This window comes from Psittacula echo (assembly GCF_963264785.1).
Source record: "Psittacula echo genome assembly, chromosome: 9".
NCBI lineage: Eukaryota > Metazoa > Chordata > Aves > Psittaciformes > Psittacidae > Psittacula > Psittacula echo.
Genome location: NC_137745.1, coordinates 12,929,149 through 12,947,793, shown reverse-complemented (window position 1 = coordinate 12,947,793; position 18,645 = coordinate 12,929,149). Strand labels below are relative to the sequence as shown.

Here is an 18,645-nt window from a genome sequence, read left to right as displayed (position 1 = left end):
TCTTACTCTAATACATCTTCAAGTGACAGAAAAGCTCAAAGCACCGACCACTTATAAGAAGGTTTATTAGTGTTATTCTGCCCATATGTGCACAGAGGCAGAAAGTTCTTCCTAAAATTGAGGAGAATACAAATCATGTACAGGTCAAAAAGAAGCCAACACAGTGAGTGATCAGACGATTCTTGATGAAACCAATATGCTGTTACATAAATCAGGACCAGAGCTTAAACACGACTGAAGGATGAACTTGTAAGTGGGTCACCTTATGCAGAGTATTATGAAATTAGTTAGCATTCTGCAGCAGCTCACGATCCAACAGCTTTACATGATGAATAGGAATGAAGCCTGATTTATTGAAAAAAACAAATTAAAATGGGAATAGCAATATATCCTGCCTGCTTTCCTGTGAAGCCGAGTGCACAAGGCTGTCTCTGGTACGCCTGCCTTTGATCACTCCCAAGCAGCTGCAGTCAGAACAGCACTGAATGACTTTGAAACACTAATAAAGTTGCATCTTCGATTACAGACAGCAGAGGAGGACTACTATTTAAAGAAGTTGGTCAATATTCACATGAGATATCCCTCCCTCCGCTGCAACACCTTCTACCTGCCCAGAGCATCTCAGGTAAACTCTGAAAAGTTCCTGCTTACTTCTACTGATTAACAGAGGAGGGAAAAGAGAAGAACCTAACATGGACATCACACCTCTGCACAACCAGCCACACTGGTACCTCCTCCTGACATCCACTTATACAGTCCAGTAAACCAGACATATCAGAGCACTGGAAGAGGTGCCTTCTTCCGAAAGTCATTGCTACAGAAACACTGCTGGGCCTTGTGACATAACACAAGATAATATGGGTGCCTAATTAATTTAGTAGTATTTAGTAGTATCATTTAGTAATTATTCCCTAATTCCATGCTTTATATAAAGAATGTTTATACCCAAATAAAACCATCCTTTGTCTGAATGACAGTTTGCTTATCCAGATATTTATTTTTCAGTTCCAAACTGGTTCTTTCACCTGACCAGACCTAATGGACAGAATGCTACCCCAAACTACAATCATAACCAAGAGACATGTTAACATGGTTGCCCTGAGCTGCTGACCAGTAACCAAACCCATGGCTGGGTTATCTGGACAGGAAACACATCAAAGCACAGTCTGTTTCTTGGTAGCTACAAGTACAGATGGAGGAATGCACTTAAGTTGCATCCTGAAAATTTTCCTCTACCAGTACTATGAAATGAAGATACCTATAACAATATTTTACGGCTACACCAGGGTAACCCATCAGTTCTAGAAAGGGTAACCACCTTCTGAAACAATACCATGGTTTGCTCATCAGGCAAGCTATAGTTCTCACCTGGCTGCGCATCTCAACAGCCTGGTACAGGAGGAGTTTCCCTGTAACGAAGCAGTGGTGAAGGAAAAGGGTTTTTTTAGATGAACCACACTGAAGAAATACCTCGTATGTGAGTAACTGTTAGGTGCTGACAGGCTTGATTTCTGTCGTCTTTTCAGGCTTCTTAACTAACTTTCCACTGCACTTCAGAGAAAAAACCCAAATGAAACGAACATTTCCAGTAAAGCTTTCTTGTACGTGCTGTGCATACATTCAATGGCTGTCACAAAATGATTGTTTCAGTTGAGGTCAGGATGCCTAACACCTTCACACATATGAATGTACCACATGCCAGCTATCCAAGATACTGTATTTTAAGAGGTGTGATCTTGCACATTGCCCTTGAGCAGGTAACTGGTGGTGATAATTATGACAGAAGTCCTAAAATTTATTTACAGATATAGCCCTAAAGCAAAAAAAAAAAAAAAAAAGACAAAAATATCCCTTTCAAGAATGGAAAAATGGAGTGGCCATTTTAGAATACCGTATGCCAGGATCCTGGCTTGCACATAAACACTGAACAAGCAGGACTGCTGAAAGAGCAAGCATGCCAGGAGAGCAGCTTGGGACAAGGAGAACAGCAAACCTCTACACTCGTACATGGTTTTGAAGAACAGTGCTTTCAATGTACTACTGACACTGCAGCATCTGACATCAGCCGTCCTTTCAAGGGGCCCTAACCCACAAGCCAAGTGTCTCGCAGCAAGACGGAGCGCTCCCCTCAACGTGCACCAGGCAGAGAAGCTCAAGCTGGCTCCTCATCTCCAGACAGACCCTGCCGATTCAGCCACCACCAAGCTGAGACTTGAGATCTCCTAGAAACCCACAGTAAGGCAGGGAATGGTGACCCCTGACATACCAGTACCTGGACTGTACCTGGCTGTCCCAGGTATGAGGTACCAAAGGAAATGATACCCAAAAGAAAAGTGAAGATATGAGCTTCATCTCATCCTCAAGATGCTGGTGCATCCTGAGGACCAGTTCTTCTCTAACAGAATGCTAAAATCATGCAGCATGAAACTGTATTTTATTTCAACTGTGTTTTGTTAATGACTTTTATTATTGCCATCAAACAAGAGACATCACATGACACACAAGATCATGAGGTTTGCTTTATGCATGCCAGGTTCAGCAAACAGCTTTACAACTACACGTACCTCACTGACATGCAATATATCTCCAGAGCACAGCAACCAGCTGATTAAACGAACCAAGACTCCTCTGATGCTAGAATATCAGAGATAACGTGATCGCAATTAATTACACAGCCACAGAATGAAAAACTCAAAAACATCCACATGTGACATGCACAGGCTTCTAACGTGACAGCCACGCTCACCACGCGCAGGACACCATGCTCAGTTCTCAACCCTTTTTAAAGACAGACCAACCACCACCTACACAAACTCATTCAAAATTAACGTGGCACAATGGAAAGAGCTTTGTTAAAGAAACAAAAAGGGAAAATCTTCTTACATAAGGTTTGCAAGTTCAAACTCTTGCAGTGGCTGGAGAATATATATGGATTTTTGTGGTGCACTGTTTCCATACAGGTATGAAGCAGTCAGTAAGCAGCAGCATGCTGCTTATTTTACAGGCATATACACGAAGCCATATGATGAGCCTGGATTTGTTTTGAGGAGATGGAAGAACAACCATCCAGCATGGGCACTGCATACCTGCAAAGCTAGCAACAATCTGGAGATTCCTTCTCCCGACACCAAAAGTGGTTTATTAAAATACCACAGAGTAAAACAACCAATAACACCAGGTACCAGGAAACATATGGAATAACTTCCTCTTCCTTCTCCTCTCCATCACCCAACTCTGCTCCTAAAGAAATCCAACCAGACAGCTCATACACAGCAGAATATACCCCTTACACCTTTTCCCCTTCATCACACTGCTTCTGAGCCAAAGGATGATGGTAAGGAAGCACCCTTACCATACCATCTATGACTTAACTTCCCTGGTCCACGCAAAACATATTGCAGAAGAGAAGCTACAAACCAAGTGACTAATTTCACTAGAAAATAAATCAAAGACCAAGTCCAAACTGTAGCACATTGATCAGTTACAGCCTGGCCTGCCCTCAAGCACTATCACCTCTTTGCTCCCACTCATTAACTAAGCCCAAAGCTGTGTTTAAGTCATGCATCTTCTTCAGAAAAGCATCCTAATCTTTCTTCAGAAGGCATCAGAGATGACAAACCAGGTCTGTCTGAAGTCTGTTCCAGTGGTTAATAACTATTAGAAACATGTGATTGAGCTCCTTAGTATGTCACAAACTTCCAGTCACTGATTTTAGTTTTTAAATGTTTCTTCTGTAGTTATCTCCAGAAACTTGGCATCCTCTCCCTTTCCAATTATTTACATACACTGTTAAATGTGTACCTACCTTGTTTGCTAATCTGAATACAGAACCATTTTTGCTTGCTGTTAATTCAAATTCATATAATTTTCTGTGGTTACTATTTTTTGGCACATTTTTAATATTGCAGGTCATGAACAATCCAGATTGCAGAATCACATTAAAAAAAGATAATAAAAAATCAGCAAGGCACGGGCACATTTCCACTTCATCTCCTCCCTTCCTGCCTTGCCTTCCAAGACCTTTGACATATACAATATACATAATACACATAGTTTCTGATGACGAGTAAAAGAGAAGGTCAGCCTGGCTACTCAGCAGTTCAGGGCAGTGGGATTACAGAGGCAGGATAACCCCACAGCATGGACAAATGCTCCTCACCATGTCTCGTGCACCAGCAAATCGGTGAGCAGAGCTGTCATCTGCCCCTTGGGAGAGTGAAGCCATAAACTGCAGCAGACCAATACCTTTATGTAAGGTGTACAGAGTGCAGACCCAGCCAACTAATCACAGAATCACAGCATGGTTTGGGTTGAAGGGACCTTTACAGCTCATCCAGTTCAAATCCCCCTGCCATAGGCAGGAACACCTTCCACTAGACCAGGTTGCTCCAAGCCCTGTCCAGCCTGGCCTTGAACACTGCCAGGGATGGAGCAGCCACAGCTTCTCTGGGCAACCTGTGCCAGCGCCTCAGCACCCTCACAGGGAAGAGTTTCTTTCCTAATCTCTTCTGTCAGTTTAAAGCCATTGCTATTTGTCCTGTGAGTAAAAAGTCCCTCTCCATATTTCATTGTCCCTCTTTAGGTACTGGAAGACTGTTATAAGGTGTCCCCTGAGCCTTCTCTTTCCCCAGGCTGAATAATCCACTACACATTTAACTAACCTACAATAAATTTAACAATGAGTGAGTCTACACCCAGCGTAGGATTCTTAAATGGGGGTGTAGGGGGAAGACAGGAAGAAGCTGAAAGCAGCTTATTCCTAGCTCTCACCTTTGAAAAGCTTATCCAGTTTTGCCTCTGTGTGCTGTCACCTTTACTGGGAACAGCCTCCCCTACACTGTTAACTGTCAGCTGCATCTGCCCTGAAGTCGCAACTGTTTTGCCAACCAAGAAAAGCAACAACAGTTCACTTGTTTTGCATCGAAAAGCTTCACTTTCCACCCCAGACTCTGTAATTACAGGCTGGACTGGATGCCCTGAGTGATCGTGTTGTGAGAAATATAGCTAAAAACCTCTTAGCAAGCCCTGGGTTTAAGATGCATCTGCTCTGATGCGTGCTTCCTCCTGCAAGGGTGGCCTGATTTTAGGCAAGCATTTGGCTGCAGAACCCAAACAGAGATTGCCATCATGCCGCAGAGGACAGAGCATTCGCTGGACCACACCCTCTGTAATTCAGGGAGCTGTTTCAACAGACCACAGCCACTGAGCCCTGCCAGACCATCCCACCAGATCCCACAGAACTCCCCAGGAAAGCAAACATTTGATTACCAATAAACGAGGGAAAGCAAAGCCCCAGCAAATACCTCACCAATTAAAGCAAACTGCTTCCATCTCCCTCCCCATTTCTCTAATGCCAGCGAACAGAAAATACCCCCTGAGCTTGACTTTGCCAGGGATATTTCAAAGAGGAAAGTCCCTCCAGATACAAGAGAAAGAGCAGCTACCTGGCTTCAGCTCAGGACATTTTATTCCAACACTAGACAGAAATTATTATGGGGATGTTAACTCGCTTGGGTTATCCGGACAGGCTGCCAGCATGAACTAACGCAAAACTTCTGTGCTACTTCATGCTTGCGGAAAGAGCCCGCCACCCCCGTATGGTTGCTTCTAGCTGGACTACTTCAAAGCAGCCACATTTTCAGGGGAACAGCACTGCTAACACAAGCACCAAATTGAGTACAAATGCCAACCCTTTCCATTCTGCCTAAACATATTGCAAGGGCTTAAATGGCAGAGAATTCAAACCCAACTTTGTGTCCTCTCCCCCTCATTTATTTATTTTAAATATCGCTGATTCCTCTCTTTTCTTGAAATCTTTCGTATGTCCTGGCTCCCTAAAGATCCATCACTCTGGGGCGTGAGTGATAGATATCATTAGTCTTGCAGCTTAAGGAAACGGCAGCTGAAGTATTTTGTGCTGAACATACTTCACAGTTTGAAGTAAACCCATAAGGAAAATCTGCCAGAACACCTCAATTGCCTGTTTCTTTAGCAAACTGTAAAATAAACTTTGTCCTGAAAGCAGAAGGGGGACTTCCCAGCTCTGTTTCTCACAAGTAAGACAAACACTGTCTCTGTCACGGGCATCCACACACCATCCTCCAAGGCTCTGCTCTGCACTGGAGATTCCACCCCACCTTCCGGAGGATGTTTCTGGAGGGGTACAAGCGTACACAAACTACCCCATGCAATCACTCATCCTTCCCAACCAGCTTTAAGTAAAAGCAGCCACAGAATTACACCACTTGATTCGGGAAGAGCCTGTACAGCCTGCATGTTCTCCTACTGCTCCTAAAACCTTGATGCAATTTGAAGTCATTTCACAAAAAGGAAAGTAAGAATAAACCACAAGGAGATCGGTCCCCTTGTGCCCTTCCAGAGCCAGCACAAAACCCACGGGACAGGGAAGCGGCACTGGTTGACCACCAGAAGGTGAAGGCACAGTGGGGGAACGACAGGTAGAAACGTGACTGTGGGGTTCAGGGTTTAAACCCCCCCGCAGACAGAGCAGATGGCTTCCACAGCGTGGGAGACTCGGGGGCCTGACCTGCTTTCAGCACAGAGTCTTATTTGAGTTCCTCCAGCATACATGTGGGAGCATGCACCCGCTGGGTCACTCAGTTAATCTGTGCAAGGCTCTTGCATGGCAGGAGCATGAATCCCACTTCCTTACCGAACCAGCGAGCGCTGTGTAGGTGTGAGAAACAAGGAAGTCTGCAGACTCCCCAAAAGGAAAGAAGGGAGGGGGGGAAGAAGTGTAAGATCTTCTTGAGAGACAGAGGAATTAAAGAAAACCATAGCAACAAGTCAGTCCACCTACCCAAACCACCCACCCACCACCGGTTTCATTTGCTGACGCACTTCAAAAACAAGCTGGCTCCTACCCGCTCTGGAAGGTGAGCAAGCCCTGAGAGCTCATTAAATTCCCTTCTCAGCCACTCTTGTATGCCTGCAGCTAGTGAGCAAGTGGGCTATAAATAGAAGTTATATAACACGGCTTTGTTGATTCCTGTGCTCACCAAAAAAAAAAAAAAAAAAAAAAAAAAAAAAAAAAAAAAAAAAAAAGGCAGCCTGACCTTGTTTTTCTGAGCAGCCTCTGCCTGCTCCTGGAGGAGCCAGTCCTGCTAGGGAGCATCCTCAAAGTTTACCTTGGACCTGCATCCCACTGAGAGGAATAAGGAGCGTTAGCAGTTTACATCCCCGCGCCTTCCACCACCAGGATCACACCAAGAGGATTGGCATATGAGAGGTCTGTGGTACCCAACAACCAGGAATGATACAAGGCTACAGAGACTGGAGGACAAGTAACACAGGTGAACCTTCATGTAGCACCTTTCCTCCTTTTTCCCCCCTAATATACTGCTCAATTGCACAGTTGGGCACCTCAAAATCTTAGCCTAAAACCTCCCTTTAAGCAAAAAAGAATGAAAAATGCTATGATACAGGAATATTGATGGCCCAATACACTTCACTAAGTAGCACCAGCTGCAGCTCAAGTGCTCAAGACTATCTTATCATTACCATCTTACCTCATCCACCCTGTTCTCAATCTCACCTATGCATCTTACTGCCCTCAAAAACAATGAAATCCTTTCTGCAGGAATAACTCCTCACAGCTTCTGTCTCTGTCTCTCCATGCATTATTAGCAGGGCTTGTCTGTTTGTAACATGGTGGTACCTAAGGGCTAAGAGAGATTGAGACCTCACTGTGCTTAATACATTATAAAACACAGGAAAGAGACAGTGTGCTCCTATAGGCTCACCATCCTGAGTCTCCTCACATGCCGCGGATCAACAGAGCATCAGTAGATAGATCTCACTGCTGACTTAATCAATAGCGCAGGGTGCGTGCCTTGTTTTGAAAGTGACTGCTATGAGGGAGAGGCTGGATTTGCAGTGGGCTTCATTTGGAGAGGGCTCTCTTTCACAGAAGGGCAAGACCTCTGCCCACAGGTGAACATGACAGTTGATGTAGGTCCTTACCAACATGTACGCTTTTACTTTAATGTCATGTTTGGAAGTAGCATACTCAGAAAATAAAGAAAAGGTTTATTTTAACTTGAGAAAAACCTCACTAAAATGGTGAAAGGCACAGGTGATTACTCAATACATGCGGAAAGCTTGCTGGTTTTGCATTAGTTGCCTAACAGGTATTATTAAAACAATGTAAAGAAGAAAGAACATCCTATAGCAAAGAATTCTGCCTGTTATAAACAAACAGCAGAAATTAAGATACTTTTTTTATCAACAACCAAAAGTTCTCGAGTGCTATTTCCAAAAGTTCAGCGATCCAAAGATATTCCTGCCTCTGACGCATTTACCATCACGTATGATTTTGTACGCTCCAAGATATCTGTGACCATTGCGAAGTCTGTAAGTAGTAAACCTGGTTTAAAAAGCCCAAACCACAAACCCTAACGCACTGAAGTGCTGTGTCACTAAATTACATTTATCACCAGTACTTCTGTAACATTCTGAAAAATTTTCTTCCTGTTCTGAAGCGCAATTGCAGTCATGGAGAAAAATAAAGTAAGTGTTTTGGCAACCCAATAGGACAGGACAAATTTAGGCCAACAGGGAATGGGGAAAAAAATAAAGCGGGTTGACTGGCTGGTTCCAGCTTGTTGATCTTTCTAGCATCACTTATCCTTCCATTTTTGTCACAGTATGTCACAGCCAACACTACAGCAAGCTGAAGGACACAGATCTCTCTGAAGGTTATTGCTCCCTCATATCTGAGGGCTGCAGCACACAATGGCAGAAGCCAGCCCCATCTTCCCACTGGCCAAGTAGCACCGCAGTTCATCCAGCTTCTGTGCCCTTCCTGTGTGCCAGAAAGACATGCAAGAATTGGACAGCTCTGGATTGAAGTCCTTCTGTGCATCAACTTCACAATCATTTAGTAGCTATTGATCATCACTGGACAATCTGAAGCACGGAGTTCAGCAAAGGAGAGCGCAACTCAACATGTTGGAATTTTACTGGTAGCAATGCACAAGGAGAAACGTCAACTAAGTTCAAGTTCTTGTACGATGCAAGAACTTGAGAGACAGGATAGTTGTGTTAGTCCAGCATTTTACCTGAACTCTTATTTCCTATTAAACCAGACTAATGAATAGCTGGCTGTTGTGATTTCTGGTGTCTCCCTTGTTCAGAGCCCACCATGGCACTTATCCAACAGGCAGCACAGTACCACACAGCCACAGCCCCTAACCCTGACAAGCACTCAAAGGAGAGGACACAACATGCATGGCTCCTCTTTGTTGGCTGAAGAGCTCTGCAAGTTAAAGCAACTTGAAGCCATGCAGTGTTTTGTACAGTCACATCTCAAAGGAGCCTCACATGCATACAGTGAGCTCCAAACCTTGGGCTCATCACAACACTGACTTGCTCTTGCCATGCTGTGACAGAGGTACAACAATCTGGTCCACCACCACAGGCTCCTTAGTGCTATCTTAAGGTGGCTCCTGGTCCTTATCACATACTCAGTAGATGAGGGAAGGAAGAGTGTAGAGCAGATCCCATCATCGTCCTCTGGGCAGGAGCAGCAACTCTGCTTAGATGCTTTAAAGCTAGGAGCAAATCCCACTTATTCCCTGAAAAATAATCACCTTTTCCTTGGGTGCTGACTACCATCACCTCATCCTCTGTGTTTGCAGCCCGCCTTGGGAAAAACTGTGGACGAAGGGGGAAAGAAGCAAGGAAGTGTGATGCAGAGCTACCACACTTGGAAGTGGTAGCTCTGCATCATGTCACTGTGGGGTAGCACTTAAAAAATGCCTGAAGCTAAACTAATGTCATCAACCTCATTTTACCTTCCCTTGCTGAAAATACCAACATGTGCGTGTGGGTAATTTGTCACGCAATCTAACTTTTGAGAAGATCCCTAATTAAGCGAGCAGACCGAAGTCTCCATAGACAGCCAGTTATGTAAGGGGCTGCACTTGCCTTCAACTTCCACCGACCAAGGAAACCCAGAACTCCACAGAGGTGAAGCAGAGTAACGGTGCATGTAATTTTGATTTGGCAGATGAGACACGAGCATTACAGGACAAGTCCTCAGCAATTTCCTCCTCTGTCACTCATCTGCCAGGGCTGATGTAACAGAGGAAAACTTGCCATGTCGCAGTGTGTGCAGAGAACGGACCAAGCTTCCATCTCTTCTGAGGAGCTGTAGCTTCACATGCAGCATGCCCATAAGCAACAGAATCTGCCATGCAAGCTCTGGAGAGGAGCACCCAAGCCAGCACCCTAGGGGGACAGGTGCCTTGTGTGGCTGACAGCACCCTGGATGCACGGATGCTCACCCCTCACTGTTTTGGAGGCGAGCATGGGGCTGGCAGGGCATTCCCCCAGGGCTGCTCCATGCAGATCCGCTGACTCCAGCTCTCTCAAAATGCATGCTGAGGGTTATATAAATTAATAAAGGGGTTTATGTAATTTTCAGTTCAGTGAGCTGCAGCATTTGTCAAGTTAATTCGTTGTCCGGTTTTGACCCTGCGGTTCCACCTCCGCTTCTGTCTCCTTACAAATGAGGCCAGGCTTCCCACCAAAGACCAGGGCTCCTGCTGAGCAGGAGCAACGAGCAAAGTGGACACTTTCACCACCATCTCTATTACCAGAGAACCTGACAGCATTTCTAAGTGAATTCCAAAACCTAAAAATAATGCAGAAAAGTTTCCATCCAGGGAGCTTAAACTGGGCAAAGACCACTGTCCTCCTCCCAGAACAGTTAATTTATCACATCCACATTCACCCCTACAGCGAAACACAAAGCAACGTGGGATTCAACGTGCCATGCACTACCAGCTTAGCCTCTTTCCTAAGGTAAACCGGGAGTATTTTTTCTTGCCCTGCTTCTCCCCCACATTCATTTTCTTAACAATGCAATAAAAATCACTCCTTCCAATTATAATAAAGAACATTTCTCGATCTGTTTTTCTGCTAGAGTTGGCAACCACCTACTTTGCCTAGCCTTAATATTGGCCCTGCATGTACCTGATGAAACAATAACACTTATTCCAGTTATCCCTTCCCAACCTCACCGGGATCTGTTCTCCCACTGAAGCTCATGGGAGTTACCCGGGAACTCCCATTATTAACCATATTACAATCATCATGTGCAAGCTCCTGTGTGTCAGTACAAACCTTTTGCTTAACTTCAGGCCGAATTCGTTTCCCGTGTGAAAACCTGGAGTTAAGAAAATGCCATGCAGGGGTGACACACTTCTGGCTTTGGTGCCAAAAAGCCCTTTTACATAACCCTTCCCTATCCCACCAGTTTCCTATTGTCAAAGGCCTGTAGATAAAAGCAATTTAAGTTCAGTCAAAATTATTCAGGCACAGAGCACAGAATGAGCTTGTTCAGAATTCTGTAAATTAAGAGTTGCTAATAATAACAAAAAAATTGTTAAAGGAAGATAAACTGTGTTAGACCTCAGAGATAAAGCTGGCTCAGCTGGCCAGGTTGACTTTCGCAATGACAAATGTATCTGATGCAAAATGAACAGTTATTAGTCCAGAGACTCAAGATGATTCTTCCACTGGCAGTTACTGGAAAGTGCTGTAGAACTTAAGAAAATGCACTCTGCAGGTTGCAGAGGTTGTGACGCCCTACCTGCCTGATCTGCAGGATTTACCAAAGGCACACAGATTAGAGAAAGATCAGGATAAAAGACTGCAGAAAGTACTGGGTTCATTTTTGCAAGTGCATCTAATTCCCATAAGCAGACAAATTTTGCAGTGTATTTTCTAAAAATGAACTCTTACAAAGTAGGAAACCATCACATCGCTGCACTCAATAAATCTCTACTGTGCTGTAGTGAAAGCCAGCTTTACAAAACCCACGGGATGTGAAGCTGTACATACTAGGGAGCACCCCACACAGCTCTCTTGTACCAGCAGTGCCCCTGAACAGCTGGGTTGCACCAAACCTTCGGCATTTTCGGGGTGAGCAAATAAGCTATTCTTCCTATGTGAGGGGAAAAAAAGCTTTGTCATATGAGTTTACTGTCTGAGGGCACCAGTTTAACTTGGACATCATTCAGCAATTACTCTGGGTGATACAGACCTGCACTCGTGATTTTACTGAAGAGCAAGCCTCCACCTTCGCTTTGATTCACCAGCACAGAGCCAGATGTTCTCCCAGAAATTAAGCTTTGTGGTTGGTATTTTTTTCCATTAAAGTTTTGCTTACTTGGCTTTCATGACTGAGATATTACTGAAAGATCAGAGCGCTGAGTATGTGCTGCTCTTCACTGACACTCTACTAGTCCCCAGTGGCCCTGCCTGTGCTAAAACCAGTGCAAGTAATGCAAGGCATCAGCAAACTTGCCTCCCAGCACCAGATTAACCAATACGGAGGCAAGTCAGGGAACATCTTTGTGCACTGATAAGCCTTTTTTTTTCTATCAGACCACTGGATTGCTATAGCACAGAATATCCATATTACAGCTGCTCCATAGGATGTTTCCAATAAAATCTCATCTGTTCTTTGCATGCGTAAGAGCTCCTGGGTGTGTCTAAGACCTCAGAGCTTACAGCATTAGCTGTAGGCATCACAAGTCATTCGGTTCCTAAAACACTTTGTACTTACAAGCAGCCTACACCAGAGCCCCCTCCCAGCCCTTTGCTGCTGCATTAGAGCACGTACACGCACGTGCACCAACTAACTGCCGCCTGCCCAGAACATCTTCTAAAGGTAAAGACAACTGCTAAGCACTTATTCCCAAGTGGGAAAGGACAGAAAATAGTTACTCTGGCTTGCAGAAGTAATGTCTATAAAGGCAAGAGTACAACAGAAACTGGCAGGACTGTAAGGCACAGATGTGACAGTGTTACACCATTTGCTATAAGCATCCTATGCCAACAGCTCATTCCTAACCACACAGTTACTGTACAGACTCACAGATTCCAGTTAGACAGCAAATGCAAATTAAGAATCTCCCTTTTTGGTTAAAAAGTTGTCTTAGGAGAGGGATTGCAGATTTTCCTATTTGTTTTCACCAGATGAGCTCAGGAATCCGGTTTCAACACTGATTCACACACAGTGCGAAGTTACTTTACTCAGTTCATCAGTTCTAGGGCCCAGCACAAGCAAAGGATATCTCCACATGAGACTGGTGCAGAATTTGTTTTTCCTTCCAGCATGACAGCATGGGGTTACCTGAGGCTCCCTGAGAGCCAGGAAGATGAAAGCCCAGCTTCCTTTACATTGGAGAAGAGCAGGAAATTCAAAGGAGTGACTCTCCCTAAGGAATGTTAATCCTGTCACTGCAGTTTAAGGTGACACAGGATTTTAAATGTTCAGTTCCCACTTTAGTCTTTTGCAAAGAAGCTTCACTCCAGAGCATAAACACAAGGGGAAAAAAGGGTATAGAGACCGTGTGAGGGAGCCCAAAAACATTCTCTCTCCTCTCAAGGAAGTTTGCATGAACATGAGAGGTGCTGCTGTAGAGATCTAGCACACGTTTTAACTGTAATGATCACTTCTAACTAGTCAGGATCCAACCCCACATTCACTCAATCACATCTCACCATGTACTTGCTGCCCAAAGGATACAGCTGCTCCCTTGTACATCTCTGGTCAGTTTTGAGCCAAGCCAGACCTTTTCTATGGCATTGAATCTGTTTTCACCGGCAGGCTGTATTTCTGCGAGATCAGCCCCTTAATTCAACTCATCCCACAGCTGCATAAGCTGCACAAAGACGGGACAAGCAGAGACAACCAGAACAGGACAGTCCATTTTGGCAATGGCCCACAACGAGATGAGATTAAGCACAATGTGGAGCACTACCCTCAGTCTGGTCAAGTATTTCTCCCTGAGGTTGCCATGGAGGTCTAGTTAACGTCATAAGCACAGTGGCTTTTTGCTGCTGCTACAATACCAGAGACAGATTGTGTCTTTCCATAGCTTGGTTTTCAGTGCAGAAAGAAAGGACTGTAGAGTGGTTATATCATACTGGGGACAGTGGGCCACATGTGTTAAGTATTTTTAGTTCTATTTGCCCAACCTCTTCTGAAAATGTTAGTGTTTTACATAGAAATGCCTAAATAAACGTTCCTAATTAGGATGCAGCACAAATGACATCAAATTATAAGCCTAAATCTGTACGTGTATCAAACATTTGGATGCATCACTTCTTCAAGTGAAAGGAACAATCTGCAAAATTGACCTTCTGAAATAAATCACTGATGGTTTGGTTCAGACATGTGAAATGCATGGCACTAGGGTAGGAAGGGGTAACGCTCTGGAACAGCTCTGCATAAAGCCCATTGGCTAAGACTGAAACAGACTGCAAATATAACACATGCCAAGTCAAAAGAATAAGACATTATATGTTCAATAATCTTTCTAAGCATGTTTTGCTTAGTAAGGTTTTACTTTGTTTGGAAGAACACTGTACAAGCCAGTTGCTGTATACTCAATTACATACCAGGCACAATTTTCATTTAGGGAAATCAAATCCTTATTTAAAACACAGAAATGAAGGACAGCAAGAAATAGTGGTGGTCTGGAGTTCATCATACACCCTTGTGTTGAATTCCAGCCTGAAAACTGCTAGTTGTGAAAGTCTCTGAGCATGTTGCAATTGCTTAAACTTACTCATAAAAGTCATCACAAATTAATCCAATAAAGCTGTTGCTTTGCAGATTCCTCTACACTGTCCTGGGGAATACCTGAATTACCTGATGCCCATACAAACATTTAATAAGTAAACTTTTGCACGGTAGACAATAATATTTCCCTTAATTACAGGTCAAAGATCATTTAGTCATTTTCCCTCCCATCTCCTCAACCTCCTCAAGTTTCCTGGATTTCAGAAAAGTCATTTCCCTTCCCAACATGTTTTAGTCATAAGCTTGAAGTTTTCAATTTCCCTACCTGTATAGTAGTGTTCCCACCTTCCAGAAGGGCAATGGCTAGCAGAATGCTTTCATGGAAGACTCTGTCACTGGTGGCATTCATGATGAGATCTATGACCAGGTTGGATGCACCTTCTTTATCCAGATGACACTGGACATCTGCCAGACTCATCTCACCTCGGCTCACTGAACTTGATCCGGAGCTTCCTCCTATAAGGGTGATCATGAGGAACAGGTTGAGATTCAAACCTAGCCACTCTATGATGGTGGCATCTCTCTTCTGGTTTAAATTAACCTATCCTGAAGGATGCACACGGATTTATTAATAGTGATGAACTCAGCTCCTTGCATTTCTGCAAGGAAGACTTTGTAACTTAAAGCACATCCCAGGCACGTTGCAGGAGTCTGGGGGGATAGTGTCCTAAAGGAGGACAAGTTGGGCTGGCAATGGGAAATGTCTACTGCCGCTGCTCCTCTCCTTAGCACCACAAGACGGAGAGAGGACTGGTGTATTGGAAGAGGGTTCTGGAAACAGCATGGATTCATGGATACAAAGAGAGACAGAGGCTCTGCAGGACCAGTGAGCGGATGGAGAAGAGGCAAGACAAATTCCAGAGGATAGCAAAGCCAATGCTCTATGAAGTGGAAGACTACGGCATAGGCAGCACAACACAGGGACAAACAGAATATATACCAACTTGAGAAAAATAGGGGGAAATAGGTGGGGGTTTGTTTGTTTGTTTTCCTTTCTTTCTGATCAGGCCTGCTTTCACCAGGATTACCCACTGTATTCTGAAGGGGCAAAATGTGCTTGATTTACCTTTTTAGCGATGGTCTCAGATTAAACAAACTGCACTTTTTAAGTGACTTCAACCCAAATTTTTGCTCATCCATTGCTACAATCCCTCTGTAATCAATGCAAAAACATTTCAGATGTTTCAGGTGTGGCTGAGAACCTGACATCCATATGAGCACAGCTCCCAAATGTTGTTGCAAACATTAAATTGACCAGAGTTTCTAAGTGCATTCACCCAAAGCAAAGTCACAACATTCGAGGCAACCCAAGACAGTCTCTGGAAAGCATAAAAAGCTCTGCCTGCTCAATTTTAAAGCACTTTCTCAAATGCAGTCAGGAGGAAGAACACTGCTCTCCTCTGCATGAGGAAAAGGCAGACTGACACGACTAGAGACAGAAGCGCGATGCTCCACTCAGCCTAAAGTGGAATCCCTCACGTAGAGTTGGAGTTTCTAAAGCCACGAGCGACACGTAAGCAGGACTTCTTCCCATCCATGTGGATAGTTCCTTCTTCTTTGGGATTCCACAGAACAGAACAGGGAGAACCCCCTATTTCACCCATGCAATACCAATTTGTGAGGCAGACCCAGACACAGAGCAACTGGCACGGCAGATGACACGAACGCCTGCTGAGCAGGAGCACGTCCTACCTCCTGCCCCGGCTTTGCTGGCGCCTCCAGCAGACAAGGGGCCGTTGCCGAAGGTGGTGAGGCTCTCGCGCCGTCCTGCCGGTCTCACATTGCCATAGTAACGGTTGACCAAAACTTGCCTGAGTGCCTCACCCTTGATTCAAAGAGGATAATGAAATCAGGATGCGAGCTTAATGAATAAACACACTACTAACATTCAGTAGCAAGGGGACTGTTGGTAATTAGCCTACTTGTAGTGAGGGAGGGGGAACCAAAGCCCTGGAGAGATTAGGCAGAATCCACTAAGCATCTCCTGATGTGTTCAGGCAGGCTGGGACCCTGGGTGGGGTCTCATGGGGCTCAAATAAGATTATGGGTTCCCAGCACCAGAAACAGCTACAGTTCTGGTTTTGTGCATTGCTTTCTAAACAGATTTTATTCCCAAAGAGTTTTCTGAATTAAGATCTACTGTCTCAGCCTTAAATGTAAGAAAGTTGCAGCACCAACACGAAATGAAGAGGATTACAGAGAGAGAATGTTAGAAATGGTTTTGTGAGAGAGGAACCCCATCTTCTCAAACCTATCCTATTTTGCCATTTCGCCAATGTTACAGGGACACACTCTTCTCCCCTCCATCAGCAACTGATGCAACCTAATGCTGTCAGCTGCCGAGCGGAAACCCGAGTGATCCCCGCTGCATCCCAGCTCTTTGTTCCCTGTGTCCCTGCTGGCAGCCGCCTGGTCACGCCAGCAGTCAGCATCCGAGCACATGAGCCTGCGGACACTGCAGGGCACCGGTCCTTGGATAACCCCAACATCCCGTCCCCACGCCCCTGGGAGCACCCAGCACGTCCCTGCAGAGCACGCGCCACTGCTGTGAGCAGAGGCTAGAGGAGATCAAAACAGCTCCCAGGTTTAATGATAACCTGTGGACCTTGCTCTGCTCTCATGTAAGGTTTACAGGAATTCCAGGTAAATCAGAGCCATACACAAGCCGGCAGTACTACCAGCAACAGGATGCACACAAACACTGCCATTGGATTAGCACATTTTCACAAAGTCTTTGGGCAAAAAGGAAAACTAGTGATTATTTCAACTGGGAGCTGCTGCTCTGCTAATGGCAGCGTGCTGTGCTTACAGCAGTCCCACCCTGAGACTGAGTGTGAGAGAGGGGGAAGAAAGGAGTTTCTCAGGGCTTAAAAATGGCATAATAAACCCCAAAAATCAATCTAGCCAAGAGTAATTTCATACTAAAAATGTCAGGATGAACCAATACATATCTTGTTCTCCATTCATAAAACAAGGGCTTGACACTGATTTTCAGTTGTATTTCAAATATAATCAGTTGTCTGACTATATATTCAAAATGGCATTAACACTGAGGTTTCATATATTAGCTGTGATACAAGTGAAGCCTTTTTAAACTTTTACAAGAGGCCTTTAAAACACAAATAAGTAAATGGAACAATGTAAATATGCATTAATTGGTTTGCATCAAACTCCAGCGCTGTCACAGCCAAGCTGTTTTTGATACGAAGCTGGCGCTCACAAAAGGTGGCTTAAAGGAATCTTTATACCCCAAAGCACTGGAAAGACAAACTGGTCTGGAAATGAACAGTTCTTCGCCAAATTTCAGACATCACTTCCACATGGAGAAGCCCAACAGCTGCCTGCAGCTGGTCGGGAATCACTGCCCTCCTCACAAGGCTGGTGCTAAAGTCACGGCTCCCACCATCTGCTTCTTGTCATTAACATTTAGCACATTGAAAGTTGTTCTATAGATTATTAGTGTGAAAGCTGCAGCACAGAAGCAGCATTTTATGGATCAGATGGGGACGGGGGAACCGGCAGGGAGACAAGATATAAAATAGACATGAGGAGAGCTTTCCAACCAGCTGCTTCCAAAAGTCTTCCCCAAAAAAAGAAAAAAAGGCAAGCTACTTTGGAAGCAACAGTAGAAGATGAGCACTTTTCCAAAGGACATACGTTTCCTATCACCACTTGGGACAAATAGTGAACATGTAGGAGAGGCAAGAGACTTGATTCAAAAGCTCAAGCAAATTCTTATCCTAAAGGAGCCACCTTGACTGACAGCAACATGAGAGCGTTCAGTACATGATGCAGAGCTTTAGCCACCTCTCTGCTCTCAGTCTGGCAGGTAAGGAAGGCTACATGACAGAACAAGGCCAAGACAGACAAAAAAAAAAACATTAACTACATCTTGCTTTGGCATGTACACTGATTAGAAAGGCAACTTGATACCCGTAAGTCTTATGCCACAAAACAAGTTACAATGGAGTTCTCAGATGATCTTCCTCTTCTGTTAAGCTAACTGGCAGTGGTCATATCAACAG

The 18,645-nt window shown here is 44.5% G+C and overlaps 1 protein-coding gene across 1 annotated transcript in view; it reads right to left on the bottom strand.

The window, feature by feature from the left end:
- The window catches only part of ITPR1 (inositol 1,4,5-trisphosphate receptor type 1), a gene marked incomplete at its 5' end in the record, with an annotated part of 163,685 nt that overhangs the window by 47,412 nt on the left and 97,628 nt on the right, over positions 1-18,645 (bottom strand). Inside the window, 2 exons of the mRNA XM_080625644.1 lie at positions 14,886-15,076; positions 16,313-16,445. Coding sequence (XP_080481770.1) covers positions 14,886-15,076; positions 16,313-16,445 — 324 coding nt within the window. The remainder of the gene's footprint in view (positions 1-14,885; positions 15,077-16,312; positions 16,446-18,645) is intronic.